General features: G+C 36.1%; 1 protein-coding gene across 4 annotated transcripts in view; it reads right to left on the bottom strand.

The window, feature by feature from the left end:
* The window catches only part of CADM2 (cell adhesion molecule 2), a 918732-nt gene that overhangs the window by 102834 nt on the left and 794318 nt on the right, over positions 1-21580 (bottom strand). For all 4 annotated transcript variants that reach the window (XM_084801707.1, XM_084801709.1, XM_084801708.1 and 1 more), the window contains one exon: positions 8217-8387. In XM_084801707.1, coding sequence (XP_084657833.1) covers positions 8217-8387 — 171 coding nt within the window. The remainder of the gene's footprint in view (positions 1-8216; positions 8388-21580) is intronic.

The raw sequence follows: 21580 nt of genomic DNA, 5'->3' as shown, positions 1-21580 counted from the left end.
GTCATTGCCCTTGGGTACCTACTGTAACTGTATGGTCATCCCCATTTGTTGAAGACACCACCAACTTCAGGACATAAAGAACTGAACCTCAAACAAACTGGAAAACATCCTTCCCATTGGTTAATTTTACAATACTGGGAAATGCTGTATATGCTGCTAAAGGAGAAAAAACTTCGGTGGCCTTCCCTAACGTCAGACACTGCATGGTCTTCCCTAACATCAGACACTGCATGGTCTTCCCTAACGTCAGACACTGCATGCTCTTCCCTAACATCAGACACTGCATGCTCTTCCCTAACATCAGACACTGCATGCTCTTCCCTTTCTTGGGAAGACATACTTACTGGTGCACTGGTTGGAGCACTGTTAAAGGATAAATAACAACTTTTTATTTGAATTCAAGGCTTGCTCCATAGGATGGAATTTCATGTCTTGTACTATAATCTATCAAGAGCTGTTAGTGAGGATGTTATGGACTCTAATCAGGGTCTCATATTTTTATTTTGCAAATGGTCATGTTATAAACTACTTTTTAAACATTTCTCTCTGCACACATATAATTTCACAAATGCCATAAAATCTCTAAAGAAAGAGAACAAGTACAAAGTAAATGATGGGATTTATTTTACGATATGTTTATCCAGTTCATTGGTAACTGATGTGTAATAGTAATTTTATTATCATCAATAAAGGTAATCTATATAAGGAAGTCAAAAATCTCTCGACAACTTTCTGTAAACTTAACAGTTTCCTAAAAAATAAAGTCTATTAGTTAAAAAATTATATCAGAACTAATAACAAAAAAGTGAATAAAAACAAAACAGTGTGCTACTAGACGTGACCTGTTATTGTCAATAGCAACGGCACATGTTTGTTGTATACTAACCTAGAAAGTTCATATGCATTGGTGATGCTGGTAATTTTCCACGTTAGGAAATTAATATATTTATGTGTATGACTCTATTGTCTACATATATGTACATGTATCATGTGCGTGTCTGCTACACTCATAGTTCAGAATTATGCCTGTATCCCCTAGAACTAGAATTCTGAATGCCAGAGCATCATCATGCAGGGCTGGGAACTGAACTGGGATTCTCTGCACAAAGTTCTTTTAGACCCTGAGCCATCTCTCCAGCTTTCTTTTATATTAATTTGTCTATTATAATAGTTTTCTAATTTCCTTTTGTCCCTATCATGCCTCTATATGAACATAAATATTTGTGTCATAATACCTTATAATCTGCAGATTTACAAGAATTTAAAAATATTTGAATGCGAAATATACTCATTGGTGGCACTCAGAGGAAGGACAGCAGGTTACCAAGAAGAGACTTGATACCCTATGAACATATACAGGGGGAGTTAATCCCCCTCAGGAACAGTCATAGGGGAGGGGAATAAGGGGAAAATGGGAGGGAGGGAAGAATGGGAGGATACAAGGGATGGGATAACCATTGAGATGTAACAAGAATAAATTAATAAAGGAGAAAAAAAGATTAAAAAAAATGAGACAGGCTATGACTTTAAAGTTGGAATTTAAAAACTAAACAGAATTATCTTTTAATTTGGAAGTTAAGGGGAAAGATGTCAATTATTTGTGCTTTTCTTTAATTTCTTTCTGTTGTTTCTTTTTCCTCTCTTTTCTTTAAAAAAAAAGTGTTGCATAGTAGTTCAGAATGGCATCAAATTTACTATGTAGCTTGTACTTTTTCTTTTTAAAAATTACTTTATTTATTCACTTTATATCCAAATCCTAGCCCCCTCCCTCCTCTCCTGTCAGCCCCATCTACCATCTCCTTATATCCATTCTCCTATACCTCAGAAGAGGGGAGCCCCCCCCCCACCTACCCACGCCAGCAAGTCAAGTCGATTCAGGACTGAGCACCCACACTAGTTCTAATCTCAGTATGGTTAGCCTTCCACACAGTGGGATCCCAGAGATAAACCACCACCAGATTCTTGAGCACTTTCAATTCACTATTGCTGCTAATTTGTTAAATTTTTTTAAGTGCATTGAAAAATACATTACATTCTATATCTTCTACAATATTTGCACATTATACAATTTACTAATAATTCTTTCTTTATGTGTTTAATTTACATACCTAAAAATAAATTCAACCATTTTTTTCCGCCCTGTTATGTAAGCATCTGTTATTCTGCTTCAGAGTAAAACCCTTGCTTTCTTTCTTTCTTATTTATTTATTTATTTATTTATTTATTTATTTATTTATTTGCTTATGGCTTTATAGCCTGATCCTAGCCCCCTCTCTTCTCTCCTCCCAGTACCATCTTCACACCCCCTCCTGCCATTCTTCTCTCTCCTCAAAGAAGGGAAGCCCCCTGAAGTGTATCAACACTGGCACCTCAAGTCACAGCAGGACTAAATGGGACCTATCCCACTGAGACCTGATAAGGCAGCTCAATTAGGAGAAAGGGATCCAGTGTCAGGCAACAACGTTGGAGTCAGACCCTGCTCCCGTTGTTAGGGAACCCACATGTTGACCATGCTGGACATCTATCACATATGTGTAAGGGGTCTAGGCCCAATCTAAGCATGTTCTTTGGTTGGTGGTTCAGTCTCTGTGAGCACCCTTGGTTCAAATTAGTTGACTCAATAGGTCTTCCTATGGTGTCCTGGACCCCTCTGGCTCCCTCTATCCTTCCTCTCACTCTTCCATAGAACTCCCTGAGCTCAGCCTATTATTTGGTGTAGGTCTCTGTTTCCATCAGCTGCTGGATGAAACCTGTCAAGCATATAGACATCTTGCATTAGCTGCCATTGCTAACATGATACTTAGCTGCCAGGCACTCCTCAAAGGAGATGCCAGTTGAGTGAAAGATAGTGTTTTTAAGTGCAAACAGCACATAGACCTGCCTGTCTTATAAGCCTGTAATGTCTGAAACAACCATGTTTCTAAATTAGTGGATATTGCGGAAGCACAGTTGATAAAATTCATAGGACATTATTTAAATTAAATTCTTAGTTTCAGAGACACACAGGTTTGTACAAGAAGGACTGATGAGGTTGAATTTCCATGAATTTTATTTCCTTTTTATTTTGTATTTGTGTAGGTTTCTCTATGCATTCTGTGTGGGTACTCACAGAAGGAGAAGAGAACACTGTATCCCTGGAGTTAGGGGGAGCTTTGAGCTGACTGCTTTGGTCACTTGGACTGAATTCAGGGCCTATGTATGAAAGTCAAGTGGACTTAACCACTGAGATGCCTCTCCAGTCTACGGGTCTTTAAATTTATTTAGTCTCAAAGACAGGAGGAGTCAATGGAAAAGCATATTTCTCTTTGCATTTGGAAATATTTTTGTTCTATACACCAAATACCCACAAGAAACAGAGTATAAAAAACCGAGTTGTTAATCCCCAAGTACACAAACATTGCATCCCTTCTAAAATAATCAGAACTGTATTTAAATCAATTCACGAGAACAAATGCTGATGTGCATTGCATGGTGGATAAATGCAGCAAAAATTTATAACAGCGAGTTTTGTTTCTCTAGCCCAAGGTAATTCTTTAAATGAGATTTAACAACAACGGAAACGCTGCAGTACATTTTACAATGCAAGATTTTAAGAGGAAATGGAATTTCTTTATTATTAATTGTCCAGCTAACTAGTTTGGAAATAAAAGAAGCAAGATGCATATATCATGAATTGAAACTGACCAATAATTCATTAGAGATATTTCTTTTGAAAATGATAACATGTGCTTTTTAAATGAATGTATGCATGTATTTCCATCCATCACTAAATTAACTGTTCTCATTTAAGCACCATGTTGTCCCTAAGCCTGAAGTTCCTTCTTACCTTCCCTTCTCTTCTAAAGTCCTTCCTTTCCCACACTCTCAACTCCCCTGTTCTCTGGTTCCCTCTCTCCTCAACTGCTTTCCTCATCCTCTTCTCACTCGTCCCCTCCCCTCCCCTCATTTCTTCTTTTCTCTTCTCTTTCCTTCCCTTCCTTTTACTCACCCCTGTTCCATTATCTCTCAGATTAAAATTTTGGGGCTCAAACGGAGAACCTACTTCATGAGCCATTTTAATGATTATTATCTAACGTTTAAATATTAATAGTCTACATTTTTAATCACTCTCTAATTTTTAATAGGTGAAATATCTCACTCAAGTACAGATACAAAATAGATGCTAATGATTACGATTTGCTAGGGAATGTATATCATGGATTTTGAAACACATGCTCAAACATTTTAAAACTTCACACTTATGTTCATCTGCATTCTCAGAAAAATAACATTACTCTGCCATTTTCCTATTTTCCTTGTGTTTTTTCCCTTTCACTAGCAGTTACATTCTAGTATAATTATGAAAATGCAGTGTCATGTGCAGAAAACAGCTGTTCTGTTTTTCTTCTATACTGTACACTGTGAGGGGTTTTCCGTTGCTTCACATACATTGGTTTTACTCAGCATTGAACAAACTCTAACTCATACAATGTTTTCCTAAAAATTAATTCAAATAAAAAGGTTTGTTTCAAAGAGATATGAAGAAAGATAGAAAGATAAATAAGCATGTTCATCTATAAAAAAGTGAATGGCTTTTTATGCTGTTCAGCTGAAAAATATTGTCTTACCTAATTAATATGTGAAATGTGAAAGTATTTGTGGTTGACATGGGTTATAAACCAGTTCATTCCATTCCTAAATTCTGGTTTAAAGGAGTTCCTTTCAAGAGTGGTTGTATTTAAATTAATAGTTAATACTTCATATAAGCTAGATGCTGCTCTGATATAGTTCATGAGATAAATTCTTTAAAAATTGTGCATCACAATGATACAGAGTTGAGACACCTTTATATAACTTATCCTACCATGTATTATTTTCTTTTGTGTGTGTGCCCCAGTTTTCTTCAAATCTCCCAACAGGATTTTCGTGTCTCATGTGGTTATTATTATGTATATTACTTTAAAAAGCATATGGTTTTTTTTTTCATGCACCAGAGAAAAAACTGATATCTCTTCTAAGGGTTTCTCCATTTGCGACCATTTCTGAGGTCATCCGTAATGAGAATACTATTGTACCATTGGAATATCATAAATTTACTAATCACTCCATCTCGTCCCTTTTCGCAAAACTGTTTTCTATTTTCCTATATTTGAGTCCGTAGCCATTTGTACATCATATGCCTTATATATGTACACCTGTGGGGGTGATTATCTCCTGTTTCTAGGTGGAAATATTGGCATTTTGGTATTGACCTTGAGAGTTTATGGAGCTTGCACCATTTGATGTCTTTGCTCTAATTTTAGTACTGACTATAGATCTCTCCAATCACTATATGTGTTTCATCTCTGGGGAGTGCTCTGTACCCTTAAAGGAACATTTAGCATTACTATCAGCTGCTTTTAATTAAGTCCCTATATTTGAATTTTTAAATAAGTCCATATGTTTCATACTAAGAAAATAATTTAAATTGATACAGTTTCTGCCTTCTAGACACTTACATATTAATCTATGATAGAATGAGATGGCGTTTTTAATTCATCAGTCACTCTGAGTGTGAAATCTTTCATATAAACCTTTATAAAAGTTAAGGAATTCCGTAATTGTACTCAGCAAAAAATTTGCAAAGCAATACATTCTAATGTGGTACATATTTAAAAAAAAATACAAATAAGTTACTAGGATGTTACAGCTCCGTTCTTAATTTCAAAGGATTTAAAAATGACTTTGGCAGTAGATGTTTGGAACTAACAGCTAAGCTGAAATATTTACAACATTCATAATTATTCTTTATAATATGGGCAGTAAAGTCGTTCTGTGACTATGGGATAGAAGAGACCAAGGTCAAGGTCAATGAAAACTGAGGTTACATGAGAGCCAGGATACTTACCTATTGAAAGCTTAGCCGGGTCAATGTGCTTCATAATAGCAAATTTAGTTGTGTTTTAATATTTCTGCTTTCAAAGTCAAGTCATTGAAATTCCCATCAGTACATAAAATTCTATTCTTGACAACACCAAATCCTGAACCTTCTTCCAAATATATAGCATAGAAGTGCCTTTGTTTTTTACTTGTGTAATGTGTTCCTCTGTGTCTTATATTGTTATTCCTCTGTGTGTATGTATGTATGTGTTTGTGTGCCTGTATGTTTGAAGGAATTGTCTCCTGTATGAGATTACAGGGAACCTGGAAGTAGACTTCAGCATGTCTCTCAAGTTCACTCTTTTCCTTATTTTTTTAGAGATAGGGTCTCTTACTGAACCCGTATTTCCCTGATTAATTTTTCCTTGTTAGATTGCAAGCATGCAATATCAACCTGTGTTGCTTTCTCAGCACTGGTGGCAGGTGCATGCCGCTGTGCTTGCCTTTCTCATGGATATCGGGGATCCAAATTCCCATCCTGAGTTAGCTAATAAATAATTATTATCACTAAGTTTTCATTAATCTTGTTCATCATATATTGGGATTATAGATAAGTAAGTGACAAATAGCATTCCAAATAGTGTTTCCTCTCATAGTACAAATAATCTTTAAAGTCCTACTATTGTAATGGTGATCCAGGTCCCCAAAATGCATCAAATTGCTCTATTTCCTGCAAGTTGAAGATTCAGCGCTCAAATAAGCAATAGAATAGGATAGTCATTGACATCCAATGAAATCTTTTAAATGTCACAAACTTGACTTAAATTGTCTCCAGCTCATAGGGATTAATTATCTCATTTATAATCAAATCAACACAGGAATTGATTCTCTAGTTTAGTCTGTCTAAGCACTTTTAGCGACCTTCAAAAAGTCACTCTGATATAAATGTTGAAACTAGAAAAAAAAATTCGTATGGTCTTTTTGTGTGCTTGTGTCACAATCTGCTGCAAGGACAGCAGGAGAGAATCTAGTAAAACTAACCTAATGCAATGCAGATTGCTTAAGAATTGCAATAGTTTCAGACGCATCTCTGGTATTTTCTCCTAATGTTCTTTATTCAGCACGGGTGGGTCCTACTCTGGCCTTCCTGATTGCCTTGATTTTTCTAGTCTTAAATGTAACAGGTGTGCTCCTAATTCAGGGCTTCGTGTCAATCATTCCTCAGTATTACATGTAGGGTAAGCTCATCAAAACAGGGATCTTACCTCTGCTTTCATCTTCCTACCCATCTCATTTGGTACATTTCTCTTGCATAGCAATTGTCATTCATTACCATGTTGCTGCAGATATAATTTACTTTTTTCCCTTTCTCTTACGGATTTAGAATAGTTTTTTAAAAGATAAAAAGTTTTATTGTGGTTATAGTGGTGGTAAAAAAAATGGAGACAAATACGCTTGTTTTGCTTTTGTTCTTCTGTATGTTTTTTTTTCTAAGTTCAGGGCCCTAACCCTTGGCTGTTGTTTAATAAGGACCAAAGCATCATTGACTAATAAATGAAAACAAAATTCAATGAGACACATTAGAACAGTATGTTCAAAAGTCAGCATCTTAAGGTATAATATAATTACACCTCCCACACAATTCCTAGCTCATGATTTAATTCCATCCTAGAAAAGGCAACCAAAATTTCACTTTATTATATCAGGCAACTCAGGAAATATGTTTTTATCTTTTCATCATTTTTAATTTGGCTCATGTATTTCCAAGACCTCATCTTCATTTCAGTAACTACGTATCCCTATGACTTTTGTAAGTAAAAGATTATAAGTCTACTATTTACTAGACTTATTTTCCTTGAACCCCACAGTAGCCTGTGACCCGTGACACTGACTGCGCTTTGAGCTGTGTGAGACAATGCCTGAAGCTTCAGCACTGCCACTCATATGTGAGCGTCACTCAGTTAGCATTGTGACAGCAAATGTAAGTGATAATTACGGGTACAGTAGAAGTGCCCCCTGCATTCAAAGAGACTAAAATATATCATGTAGAGGATAAAAACAAGGCAAAGCAAGCTTCAAGTAACTAAGCTATTGTGATGTAACTCCACTCATCCTGTCCACCCTCTCCTCCGCATCTGCACATCAAGCTACAACGCTCATCATAATTAAGAGGATGAAACTCTGAAATGTCCTTTATTTTCCTTCACCGTTTGGACCCACACTCAGATAAAAGACTCTTCCCTCTACATGTAATGGAGACTATTGGGGATAGGTTTGCGCACGTTTGCTGCAATACCATACAATTAAAAAACTGATTTTTAAATACATATAAAGAAATGAGGTGCAGGCAGAAACAGGTTGGGGCTGGGTTTACTTACAGTGTATTTCTAGCACCTGCATGGCTACCTGAGGGGTGGCATTGAGGGACTCGTGGTCTACTCTGCAGATGACTGCAACTCCGTCGTCGCTACGGTCCACTCGGAAATCCAGCGTACTGCTGACAGTGAAGGTCTTTCGGTTAGCGTCCTCCTCTTTCAAATACTTCACATCTGAAAATACAAGTTGTAGAAAACTTCTGTGACATTTTCCACAACCCATCACATTTCACTCACAAGTAATTTAAAAAGCACTTTCAATTGTTGTCAGTTTTAAAGAGCAAACCTGTGAATTTGCTGGTAGAATTTTAAGACCACAATAGAAAGGAATAACACTAGAAGAATGCTTTGGGTGGTGTTCTTGAAAATATATGTTTATGGATGTGTTCAGAATTTGAGACATGTACACAAATGTATTTCAGGTTGATAAAAAAAAATACAACTCCAAAAATGAATTTTAAATGTTAAGTACAGAAGTAAAAATGAAAGGGTGGGTGTACTATATTTCTTTATCTCTTCTTCTAAACTTACTTAGACAATAATCAAGTCCATGTTTGCCTGTCCTCAACTTGGAAAGCACGAATTTGCAGACAGGCAATCTCTCCTTTGGCTTATGTTTACATTTCTCGTAAACTTTAAATTCTCTGAGCTGTAAACACAGTTGGAAAAATTTTGTTCATTATTTTCTCTTTATGATATGGAATGTGAATTGTTTGTGTACTCCGATTTTCACTTGGATAATACAAGAAAAAATTAAATGTTAAAAAATATTTAACAGATAAAGGTGACCACCTTCACATAGAAAGGAAAACATTTGAATACAGAAAATATTTAACATACATTTGCTTTGAAATTTTGTAGAGAAACTGCTCTCCTTTGGTTGGAGAACTCATTTCAGCATAAATGAAAGTATGTGTCTCAAGATATGAGTTCATTTACTGGTTTTTAAGCTTAGATTCATATTAAATCTGACCCATTGTATAACGGTCACTTGGGATTATTTGTTTTGTATTAAAAACAAAGCTTATTGATGTACCCATTTAATTCATTATGTCTCAAGTTTGACAGAGTTGATAAGAACAGGACATTTTTTTTAACATATTGGGAATCGTGCAATAGGCTAAGGTTAATATGCCACTGTAGCATGATCGTATATGTAGTTGAAAGGATAATATGGTCTGTATTCTCACGTTTCTGATTTTCCTTCTCTTAGCATCCAATAGCAATGATACTTCAGAGGATCAAGTTTGTCACTGAAGGTGTGTAAGTTGTTACAGCAATAGAAAGCTTGCTAAGGGAAAGCTGTTGCCTCTTAGCCAAAAGAATGTCATTTATGAGGATCTTTTCCCAGTCTGTAGGCTGTAGCTTTGTTCTGCTGACAATGTCCTTTACCTTACAGAAGATTTTCAGTCTCATTAAGATCCCATTTATTAATTTTTGATCTTAAAGCCTGGGCTGTTTTTGTTCTGTTCTGGAAGTTGTCTCCTGGGTCAATGAATTCAAGGCTATTCCCCACTTTTTCTTCTAATAGATTTACTATATCTGGTTTTATGTTGAGGTCTTTAATCTACTTGGACTTGAGTTTTGTGCATGGTGATGAGTATGGGTCTACTTGCATTTTTCTACATGAAGGCATCCAATTAGACCAGCACCATTTGTTGAAGATGCTATCTTTTTTCCATTGTACGTATTTGGCTTCTTTGTCAAAAACCAAGCATCAATAGTGGTGTGGATTTATTACTGGGTCTTCAATTTGATTTCAATGATCAACTAGCCTGTTTCTATGCCAGTACGATGCTGTTTTAACTACTGTTGCTCTATAATACAGCTTGAGATAATGGATGGAGATTCTTCAGCCAACCTTACATCTGACAAAGGGCTAATATCTAAAATCTATAAAGAACTCAAGAAATTAAATACCACTAAACCAAATAACCCAGTTAAGAAATGGGGTTCAGAATTAAGAGAGAATTCTCAACAGAAGAATATTGAATGGCTGCTGACAGAGATAAAATATGATAGATATTGATTCTCATTCAGACTTTTAGACTCACCAAGATAGGAAAGATGTTTTCTACAAGGTGACTAAATGCAATTAGCAAAACCACCATGAATGTGACATTTATATGATCCCTGATTGCTTTGTGGTTCTTCTTGCTATATGTAATTTTTCTACTTAGATGTAATAATATAAATGCATATGCCAAAAAATAAAATATAATATAAAAAAAGAAATGCTTAACCTCCTTAGTCGTCACAGAAATGCAAATCAAAAGAATTCTGAGATTCCATCTTGCACCCATCAGAATGGCTAAGATCAAAAATCAAGTGACACCACATGCTGGCGAGGATGCGGAGAAAGGGTAACGAACATTCCTCCATTGTTCATAGGAGTGCAAACTAATACAACCACTTTGGAAATCAATCGGGAACTTTCTCAGAAAACTGGGAATAGGGCTACCTCAAGACCCACCTATTCCACTCCTTGGCATATACCCACAAGATGCTCCACCACACAACTAGGACATTTGCTCAACTGTGCTCAGGGCAGTCTTATTTGTAATAGCCAGACTCTAGAAACAACATAGACATCCATCAGCCAAAGAATGGACAAGGAAATCATGGTACATTTACACTATGGAATACTTCTCAGCTATTAAAAACAAGGAGATTTTGAAATTTGCAGGCAAATGGACAAAACTAGAAATGATCATCCTGAATGAGATAACTGAGACCCAGAACAGAGACGCATGGTATATATTCACTTATAAGTGGACATTAGCCCAACATTGATGTCTTCTGAGAGTCTTCACTCAGCAGGGAATTGGGACAGATGTTGGGCTCGCTATTGGATTTCAGGTGAGAGGGGTATGGAAAAATGGGGAGACAGAAGGACCCAGAGGATCCAGGAGCCCCACCTGGAGACCATCAAGGCTGGTGGATCTGGACCCAGGAGGGCCTGCAGCAAACTACTGTAACAACCAAGAGCAATGTATGCAATAAATCTAGATACTCCCCCATTCAATTCTAGCCAATGGACAGCTCATTCTCCACTGCTGTGTGGAGAGCGAGGACTGCCACTGACATGAACTCTAGTGCCTTCTGTTTGATCACTTCCCACTGGTGAGGAGGCCTGGTGGCACCCAGAGGAAAGAAAAGCAGGCTATCTGGATGAGACCTGATAGGCTGTGGTCATATGGCGGGGGAAGAGGTTCCCTTCTGTCAGATGTCCACAGCGTGGGAATAGAGGGAAAGAAGAAGGGAGGGGAAAGAAAGAAGATACAAGTGAGGGGATAACAATTGGGATGTATTATGAATAAATTCTTTTTGAAAATAAAAATTTAAAAAATGACATTTGTGTCTGGTAGAGAAATGTCATTGCACTCTCCCTGAGACTTAATCTAGCATGCTGGTCATTTATCTAGCCAAGGGATGACTTCTCATCAAGGCAGGTTCACCTTAAGCTATTCTATAGATATAGACGAAATAGTTATTCCTTTCTGAATTTCTGCTCTGCAGTACACATCCTAGGAAGCAGGTGGGTAAATTATGTTTGCCCACCATTCTGAATCTTTATTCAAAATAAAATTTTCTTTTCTTTAACTTCAGTCTCCCTCTCTGTCTCTCTGTCTATCTCTCTGTTACTGTCTCTCTGTTTCTCTCTGTCTCTGTCTCTCTGTCTGTCTCTGTCTCTCTGTCTCTCTCTCTCTCTCTCTCTCTCTCTCTCTCTCTCTCTCTCTCTCTCTCTCTCTCTCTCTCTCTCTCTTTCTTCCTCTCTCATACTTGCCGGAGGCTAAGTCAACTTCTCTGGTACACTTTGGTCTTTATGACAATTTTTCTGATGTTCCTTTCCCTAAACCATCCTGTTGACCCACCTTGTGGCCGCCCTGTTCTCTTGATGATCTCAAGTGCCACGGTTCTGCATCTCTCTCAAACTCCTATCTATGAATCTGTAATAAATATCATCTAAAATGCAGCCTCTGTAGTCTTGTGTTCTGCAAATTTCACTCTTTTAATTCATGAGCAAGAACCCAAAAGACACTGCTGCAGGGTGGTTTTGTTAGTCTCCTAGTTTCAAGTACTTATAGCTATTGAGAAAAATTCTGCTACTCTCAGAAATATTCTTGTAGTATAACCCATTACTATATATTCAGCAATTAATTTTTAAATATGTAAAATATGTTACTAATCATCAACACATTTAATTTGACCACTTTCTGAAAACATTTTACTTGTAAAGTAGCATCAGACTTGACGTACTATGTGCTTTATTCTCTGAATTTTACTTATTTCTGGGGAAACACAAATATGTTTTATTGCTTAATTTAAAAATGAAAACAAACTCAAAATTATAGGTTAGTAAATGATAGAGGTACATAATTGTTACGTGTTTTATTTTTTAAAGTTGTATATGGTTATTATTGTGTTGATATGAAAAAACTCAAGAATTTAAACATACACACACACACACACACACACACACACACACACACACACACACACTCCAAATTCTTACAGCACATTGACAGGTGTGGAGAATAAAATCGTATTTAACAGTTTGAAGTGGTACAATTCTGTCTTTTAATTATAAATTCTAGGATACCATGGTAAGTGAATTACTTTTCATAAATGAATCTCATGAATATCATTGCTGCTCTATTGAAATCATTAGTTGATATTTTTACATTTTAAAATTAATACAATTTCAGTTAAAATATGAGAAAAAAATTAAATAGCCAACTTTAAATTATATTTTATCAGGATAATACAGATGTGTACAGATGTATTTGTGGCTACTTAGTTACATTAGAATTTTATGAGGAACTTTTAGTTTTTATTATGTCAGGGAACTTTACATGAATGTCACCTACTTTCTGATTTTATTTTCTACTCTGTCAATCTATGTCCAATGGTTACTTATTCCTATCTCTAATTAGTAACAAAGTAAAGACAATTTAGACTTCTTTACAATTTTTATAATTATATAATATAATATTTGAAAAATTACTCATAAGCATTGTTACTTGCTTTATTTGAATTACAGCTGTATAATTTTTGAAATTATCACCTCTGCTTCATTCAAAATATTACTTAGAAAATATTATTAATTCAATATGACTTTTGTAATAAAATTAGAAAGTAATTGCCTACAGAATAAATTTTAATGATAATCATTCAAATAAAACAGACACTAGTATAATTTATGAATTTTATAATCCTATACATTTATATGTAGGGTTAATTCATGTCACAGTATGAATAGATATAAGCACTTAGATAAACCAGTCATACCTTTTCCTTATTAGATGCTTATCTTCTACAAAGAAGATAAAAAATGTATCTTCATCTCTCTCTCTCTCTCTCTCTCTCTCTCTCTCTCTCTCTCTCTCTCTCTTTTTTTTTTCTCTCCCTTTCTCTCTCTCTCTCTCTCTCATGCACACACACACAGCACACAAACATTCTTTCCCTTTTCTGATGGGTGCGTTGCACACACATGAATGTGTTGGTGCAAAAGTCTGCTGAGCTCAAAACAGGGCATTTAGTGTCTTCCCCTATCATTCACAATGTCAGAGCCTTAAACAGGCTTTCTCACTCTTCTGAAAACGTGCTGATTCCAGCCTCACAGCCCCTTCCTCTCCACCCCTCCATGCTGGAGATACAGGCTATACTTCCTGACATTTGCATGGGCATTGATAACTTGACCTCAATTCCTAATGTTTGCAGGTCATGAACCAATCAATATCCATTGTGCCCTCTCCCTAACACCTCAATTTTTTTCAAATAAGTGATAAGGTACAGAGTTATAAAGCCAATGTAAATTTTCTTTCCATTATACAGATTAATTACTTTTCCTAAATGCCATTTTATTTCATATTCTACTTTTAGAGTTTCCATTCCTTTGTCTCAAAATGGAATTTGCACAACAATTACATCCTATTAGAATAGAGATTCTCAACTTTACAGAAGGCAGTGGAGCCAGAAGGCGGTCTGATGGTTCAGAGACAGCACTTTGAAAAGTAAAAGGAGAGTGGATACATTGGCCTCACATATTGTGAAAGAGCCTTTAGACCATTGACTGGGAAATGGTAATATTCTATATTTAGAAAGTAATATCTTCTAACAAGGAGTAAAGACAGGACAGAAGCACAAATGAGAGTCATTTAGAGAGTGTGAGCCCAATGCATTTTATGTTTTGAGTTATATTATCTAGGAAACAAAGCAAAGACTCACTTGGTATACATACATACACACACACATACATACATACATACATACATACATACATACATACACACACACATACATACACACACACACACACACACACACACATATATATATATATATATGCTATTCACATTACATCATCATTGTTATACCCTCGCTAGGCTTTTATCTTCCAGCTCCCACCCTACCTTCCCCTTCTGCCTTATTCCCCTTCCCTAGACTTCTGACAGAGGAGGCTCTCCTCCCTGCTCCTCCACCATCTGACCATAGCCTATCAGGTCTCATCAGAATAATCTGGCCTCCTTTCTCTGTGTGCCCACCCACCAAGGGCAGGTGATCAAACTGGCTGCACCAGAGTTCGCATCTGAGGCAGTTCCATCACCACTCCACCACCCCATCCCCATCTTCACCCCTGATGTGGAGAATGAGCTGTCCACTGGTGGCTTCATTTGAATAGGGAGTCCAGATTCTCTGCATACCATGTCCTTGCTTAGTGTATCAATTTGTGCAGGTCCCCTTGGGTCCAGATCTTGTGGCTTTGAATGTCCTCTTGTGAAGCTCCTGATGCCTCCAGGTCCTACCAATCTCCCTATCCCACCACAAAGACATACAAACAATCACACACAAACTCTTCCATATGACTTTCAGAGCTCTGCCCAGAGATCTGCTGTGAGTCTCAGTATCTGTCTGGATCCAAGGAAATCGTGAAATTTGCAGGTAAGTGGTTGGAACTAAAAACGATCATCCTGAGTGAGGTAACCCAGACCCAGAAAGACCCGCATGGTATATCTCACTTATAAGCAGATATAAACTCCACATCCACTTTTCTTTGGCTTACAGTACTAGGCTACCTGCCTCTCTGACTGCATTCTGATCATTAACACTGGACTTTCAGAAAGAAAATCCTCTTGAGGGAAGTTCCTAGCAAAGTAGCCTTGTCTCTGCAGCACTTCTGAGACACTCTATACAATTCTGTCTGAACTCTTCTGAATCATTTGTTCACTTCACTTTTGTGGTTTTGATGTCATTCAGAGTGACATGGAAAAGAGATATTTCTACTCTAGTGAAGATATTTCATTTTCCTGAATTCTGAAGTAGACCTCCATAGCAGTGGAGCACAGGGATAGGACAAGCCTCTTTTTCATCCCACTGAGAACAAGGCAGTCTTGCATAGCGTCTTCACGTGGAAAATACTATCTTGCCTACCTTTCGGAGGTTCCAGTTTGGCATTCTGCATGATGTAAGACGTCCTGTTTTGCTTGTGCCATACATTCTCCAGTAATAAACAGATCAGCAGAGACTCATTGTGAACCTCAGGTTTAGTTATTTTATAGAAAAATTTTACTGAATTACCTATAGAGTTTTAGGTGTCATTTTTGATGCATTAGATGATAATTTCACTTATAAAATCATGGGGTGTAGTTTGAATGTTTCTCACAGCACAAATACTGCTGGGTACCCTTTAAGTAAACTGGGTGTATTATTCCTTTTTTGCTATGCAGAAGGAGAAAGTAAAAATTGCCGGAGACTTGGCTCTAGTCTCAGAACCTAGAAGTCAACATATGAAGATGTTGATGAATATGATCACTGTTAAACATCAGCTGCCTAGATCATATTCTCTAAAACAGAACACTTTATTTATTGAATACACAACTCTACTTTTTAAATTTTTTGACACTTTAATTCATGCATTAATGAATATTCCTCTCTTTCAGCACAATTCCCCTCTCTTGTTCTCCTTCTCCTCCCTGTAAAGTCCTTTTACTTCCCAATAAGTCCATCTTTTATTTTTATGCTGTGTGATCCACTGAGTTTAATTAGATTTTCTTGAGCATGAGTGGGTGAAAGGTTATATGCTTGAGCATGGGCAACTTATTAGTGGCTACACAACTGAAGAAAAAGACTCCGTTATTAACACAGGCATTAATTGCTAACAGATCTTTGAAAAAATAACTAACTGAAAGACTCACTTAAAATCTGAAACTAGGAATATCAAAACTTGCTTTCTTCTTATGTGAAAGTTAAGTAATAAAAAACCATTTACATTTTTTATTGTTCAAGAGTGCCTTTTCATTTAAAATTTGCTTCAAATCTTCTCCAAACCAAACACAGTGAGACCAAGTCTCCCATAGCACAATTTCAAAATTAAACCACTTTCTCTAATGCACTTGAAAAGATCTTGAAAATGAAATCTTTCCCCCAAAAAAGCACATTAGCAATGCTTCATATGATCCCATTCTATAAGAAGTAGAGTTAAAAACCTCATCAGATTCAATTTCTACAATGGGGCCAATAATCGCCCTGATTTATGACATAGTCATAAATGGAATGGACTAGCATTAAGACCCGACATTAAATGTTCTTTTGAGCAAGATAGACTTCTGAAACCCAACTCTTAAAAAATTCTTCAAATATGAATCAGCATAGATGAATAAATTTCAGAGAGGACTGATGGGGAAGTGATCTTTTTCTTTTAATTTTGAATTACTGCTTCCAATTTATCTTGGCCAGTAGAAGGTATATACTTTTAGGCTAATTTCTCCTGGTTTCTTAAAGCAAACAGTAGTGAATGAAAAGACCCTTGGCTGCACTTGGTGGTGAGACTATGGAATGATTCAGTGCTCAGTCCTAGATAAGCCATTAACTCTACCCACTTAAAGCTCAAGGAACCTTGCAGGATAGTGTACAAATTTATGTAAGTGCCAGAAGGTATGGAGGAGAGTTGAGAAGTGTGATCTTTTAAGCATGGTATTAATTATGAGCTCACAAAGCTATCATTGTTTGTACTCAACATCAGTTATACATTCCTACCAGTCAGCAATATAGAAAGAAGGGCTCATGTGACTTTCCCACTTGCAGTTGCTCTATGGGCAATGAGCAGATTTCTAGTGAGATGGAAGTGTAGTATGTACTTGTATAGCCACTGTTGGCTCCACTAAGTTCTGATGGTTTTTCCAAATACTGGATCACACAGATGGCTTTGGTTGAAGTCTATGGATCACTAAATAAAACCAAAAATTAATAAATTCAGGAGAAAGATTTATAAGGAAGAAAGGATCACATACACGGATAAGAGAAAAATAAGAAAATCATGGGTGGGGGGGTGGTAACCAGAATACATAACTTTGTATTAAATTGTTATTAAAATTATAGTAATACTATGAGTGCTATGAGCTCCAATTTCATGAATTTTGGTTTGGAAACCAAGTATGGCTTCATTCAGTATAATCATAGTGTTTAAAATTGAGGACTTAGAAACATTTTTTGCCTGTGAAACAGAAAATATTAAATTTTAAAACTCGATTGGCTTATGCACATGTTAATTAACTAATAACAGTTCCTAATTGCTCTGCTGATGTAGTAGATATAAGTATGTACACCAAAAGGAAAAGTTCCACCAAAAGCTGGTGGCGATTTACGTTTGGTAAAGGTGAAAATAGTTATGTAAGCAATCTGCTAATATTCTCATTATAGATTTCATCTTTTTTTCCACAACGTATATTTTCAGAAACATTTTATGCTATTTTATCTATTATCTGTGGATATGTGCAAATCTTTTCAAGGCAAATATGAGGTATAAGAAAAGTCAGACTCCCTAAGAGATATCACATCTAGTTTCATTTCTGGCTTGTGTAAAAACAGTGGCATTTAAATAAACATTGTGGTTTTGGACTCTAGGGGACCACTAAGAACTATATGGCTCAGTTTAGAATACACTATCAGGATTAATGTCATTTTTGAAATTTACTGGTTCAACTCTAGCTCACTTTCTGTATGTAATTGATGAGCTCTGAATTGGGTAGGTAGGTTAGGGCCCAGAAACAGAAAAGCAGTACTTTCAGAATGTCCGAGCTGGATTTCAGGATTATTAGAAAGGAGCTTTTGTGGGGTTTTTTTTTGTTGTTGTTGTTGTTGTTGTTGTTGTTGTTTTCTGTTTTTTATTTGAATTTTTAAAATTAATTTTAACACATGCATTTATATTATTACACATGAGTAAAATAAACTATGTACAGCTGGAAGAACCATGAGACAATCAGGAGTTTTATATATATAGTGATTTGGCTATTTGTATTTGTCAAACTTGAAGAAAACATCTTTCTTATCTTGTTGGGTGTAAATTTCTGAATGAAAATCAATATCTATCATGTTTCATTGCTATCTTAATCTAAAAATATCTTAACCCCTAACCAACTAAACTTAATTGCAAGACTAAGCTATATGGTCTTCAACACCATTCAGAGACTTGAAAAGGGATAAAACCTAAATACCCCTTTCTCTTTGTGCCTTCAGGCATGGTGTATCCTAGCATGGTGCTGCCCATGAACCTCATCTTCATATACTTGCAAAATAGATCTCAAATTCAGGTGTGGCTGTATGGGCAAGTGAACATGAGGATAGAGGGTTGTGTTATTGGCTTTGACAAATACCTGGACCTTATATTAGGTGATGCAAAGAGATTCATTTGAAAACAAAGTCAAGAAAACACCTGGGTCAGATCATGTTAAAAGGAAATAATATTACTATTCTCCAAAGTGTTTCCAACCAGAAGTGTTCATACACTGGAGAAGTTGAGAAGGCAGTTCAGTGTTTTTAAAGCTATCTCCTTCTCCTAGAATAGCCTGAAATGTTTATTTGTATTGTCTAGTGCCCCTTATCTGGTGATAATAAGTGCTGTGATATTGTTTTTGTTAAAAAATACTCCTTTCTTTAGAAAAAATTCCCATAGAAACAGTGATACGGTATATATTTGTAAGTATAGATCTATACTATATCTATAAGTATAGACAGTAATACTTTTTGATTAAGTTATTTACAATTTATGAAGCTGTTTTCTGCTCAGGTTATTCTTCAGCAATAATTTGTAAATTCAAAGTCCCAAAAAGTGAGTATGAAATAGGGACAAAATTTAAGAACAAAATATTGTATTTAGGGCTTCTTAATCTCTTATATCCAAAAGAATACAAAAGAAGTCATAAATATTAAAAGTTATTCTCCAGTGGAAAATGGGTTTCTTTTTGCACTACCATGTGTACACTCAATGAATTTAAATTCATATTGCCTGACATGCATAAGAGGGCTGCTTTTTACTAGTTTATTTTCTACGAACTCTTCGGCCATAGCTTGTCAGGTTCCGTTGTGTTTCACTGTAAGTTGTCAGGATTTCTCATTTAGAACCATCTGACCAAGAACATCTAATCTTACCTGCAAATATTAGCAATGTGAACTAATTAGCTTATTAGTCTTAGTCTCTATCATCATACAACTTATGTTCATTGAAGAACTTGAAAACTTCAAATAAACTAAAACTTAAACTATTCTTGAATGCACACTGCCTATCTATCTGTAGTGGAAGTTTTGGTGTCTTTAAAAACTCTGCTATGCTATGTAAACATGTTCTTGTTTTAATCCCAGGTATAGAATATGAGGCTTCTTTAGATTGTCTCTCTGCAGCCGACTGTTTTCCTCCTGCAGTCTCTGAGAGAGGAGCAGTCCTCGCTAGCTGCAGATAGTTTAATTGTGTGGACTCTGGAGAACAATAAACCTCAGAGCCTGGAGAGAGAAAAGGGGATCAAAGCAAGAAGGCCATTGCTCCCCATTGCTGCTCCTGGTTTCTGTTTTTGAAGTTTGATAATTAGTTGGAGATATCCTGTAACAAAGACAGGTCTTGCCTCAAAGAACCCAACAACCCTAATCAGCAGGAAGTGGCCTATGAGACCTAAGCCCCACTCTCCCCACTAACTTTATTTCTCTCCTATCTGGTGTTAGGGCATTGGAATGGATTGGGGTGAAGGGAGGTAGAGGTATAAGGAACCCCAATAAAGTAGATAGAAAATACACGCCTACATCTACCTGTTGCTGAATGGGCTCTGTAAATGCCATATTTGCCATTGTAATGTGAAGGTATGATTCAACAAGAACCAATGATTAAAATAGGTAGGCCCACTAACTAACAGTTACAGGCTTTGAAAAGAGCTAAATGACCTTGAGGTTTCTCGGTTCATGAATTCCTTATATTTAAGGATGATCTTTGTGGTTGTAATTACTTTCTCTTTGCTCTATTCAGTCTGAAGAACCATTTTATTTTCACAGTAACTTTTAATCCATTAATGAAGAAACTCCATATGAAGCACTAGCTTTCAGTTGCCACCTCTTCCAAGAAAAGATTACAGATTTCCTGTGCTACTCTTTCTTTTTTAATACAAAGGTTACAAACGTAGACTAACTGATATCTTAGTGTACACATCATTTGCCTATATTGAAGATATCCTGTCTTTTCAACTATATTAAAAATAATTGATAACAAATCTTCAAGATGATAAAATAGGGTAGTAAAGTATAACTAATATATTAAAATATATTTTGCAATTAAATAAAACTTCTATGCATTGGAGCAAATGTTTAAGTGACAGATATTTGAAACTTATTTGAAGTATGTGATCATAGACTCCTCTAGTGATAGCATACTTATTGTTAAGCATATGAAAGAGTAATCAACCTAAATCTTATCTACCTAATATAAAAGTGAGTAATTTCAATTCCTAAGACTTCTGCAGTGAAATTCAGGTTTTTAAATATGTATAATATTTATAAACATATTTATTACAAAAATGTTTTTATTTGATCTTATTAAGTTTGATTATTTTACAAAATGTTATAATATTTTTGAATATTGTATCTTAAATATTTCTGAATAATTTCTGAATGTGTATCATTTAATATTGTAATTAATATTATAATTATTTAATTTTAATTTAATTAATTTATTCAGATAACATCTAAGTTATTATCCCTTCACTTGTATCCTCTCATTCCTTCTTCCCTCCATCTTTCACCCTATTACCCTCTCCTAGATCTGGGACAGAGTGGGACCTCCTCCCCCATCATATGGTCACAGACTATCAGTTCTCATCCTCATAGACCGCTTATCCTGAGAGCCTGCTTATAATTTCTCTGAGTGCCACCAGCCTTCCTAAACCAGGGGAAGTGGTCAAATAAGGGGCACCAGAGCTCATGTCAAAGTCAGTCCCCACTCTCCACACAACTGTGGAGAATGCCCTGTCCATTGGCTAGTTCTGAACAGGGGTTCAATGTTTACTGCAATGTATTGTCCTTGGTTGGTGCTGTAGCTTGAGCAGACC

This window comes from Acomys minous (assembly GCF_964271855.1).
Source record: "Acomys minous genome assembly, chromosome: 11".
NCBI classification, from domain to species: Eukaryota; Metazoa; Chordata; class Mammalia; order Rodentia; family Muridae; genus Acomys; species Acomys minous.
Note: the sequence above shows the minus strand (reverse complement) of the source record. Positions and strands in the feature narration are given on the sequence as shown.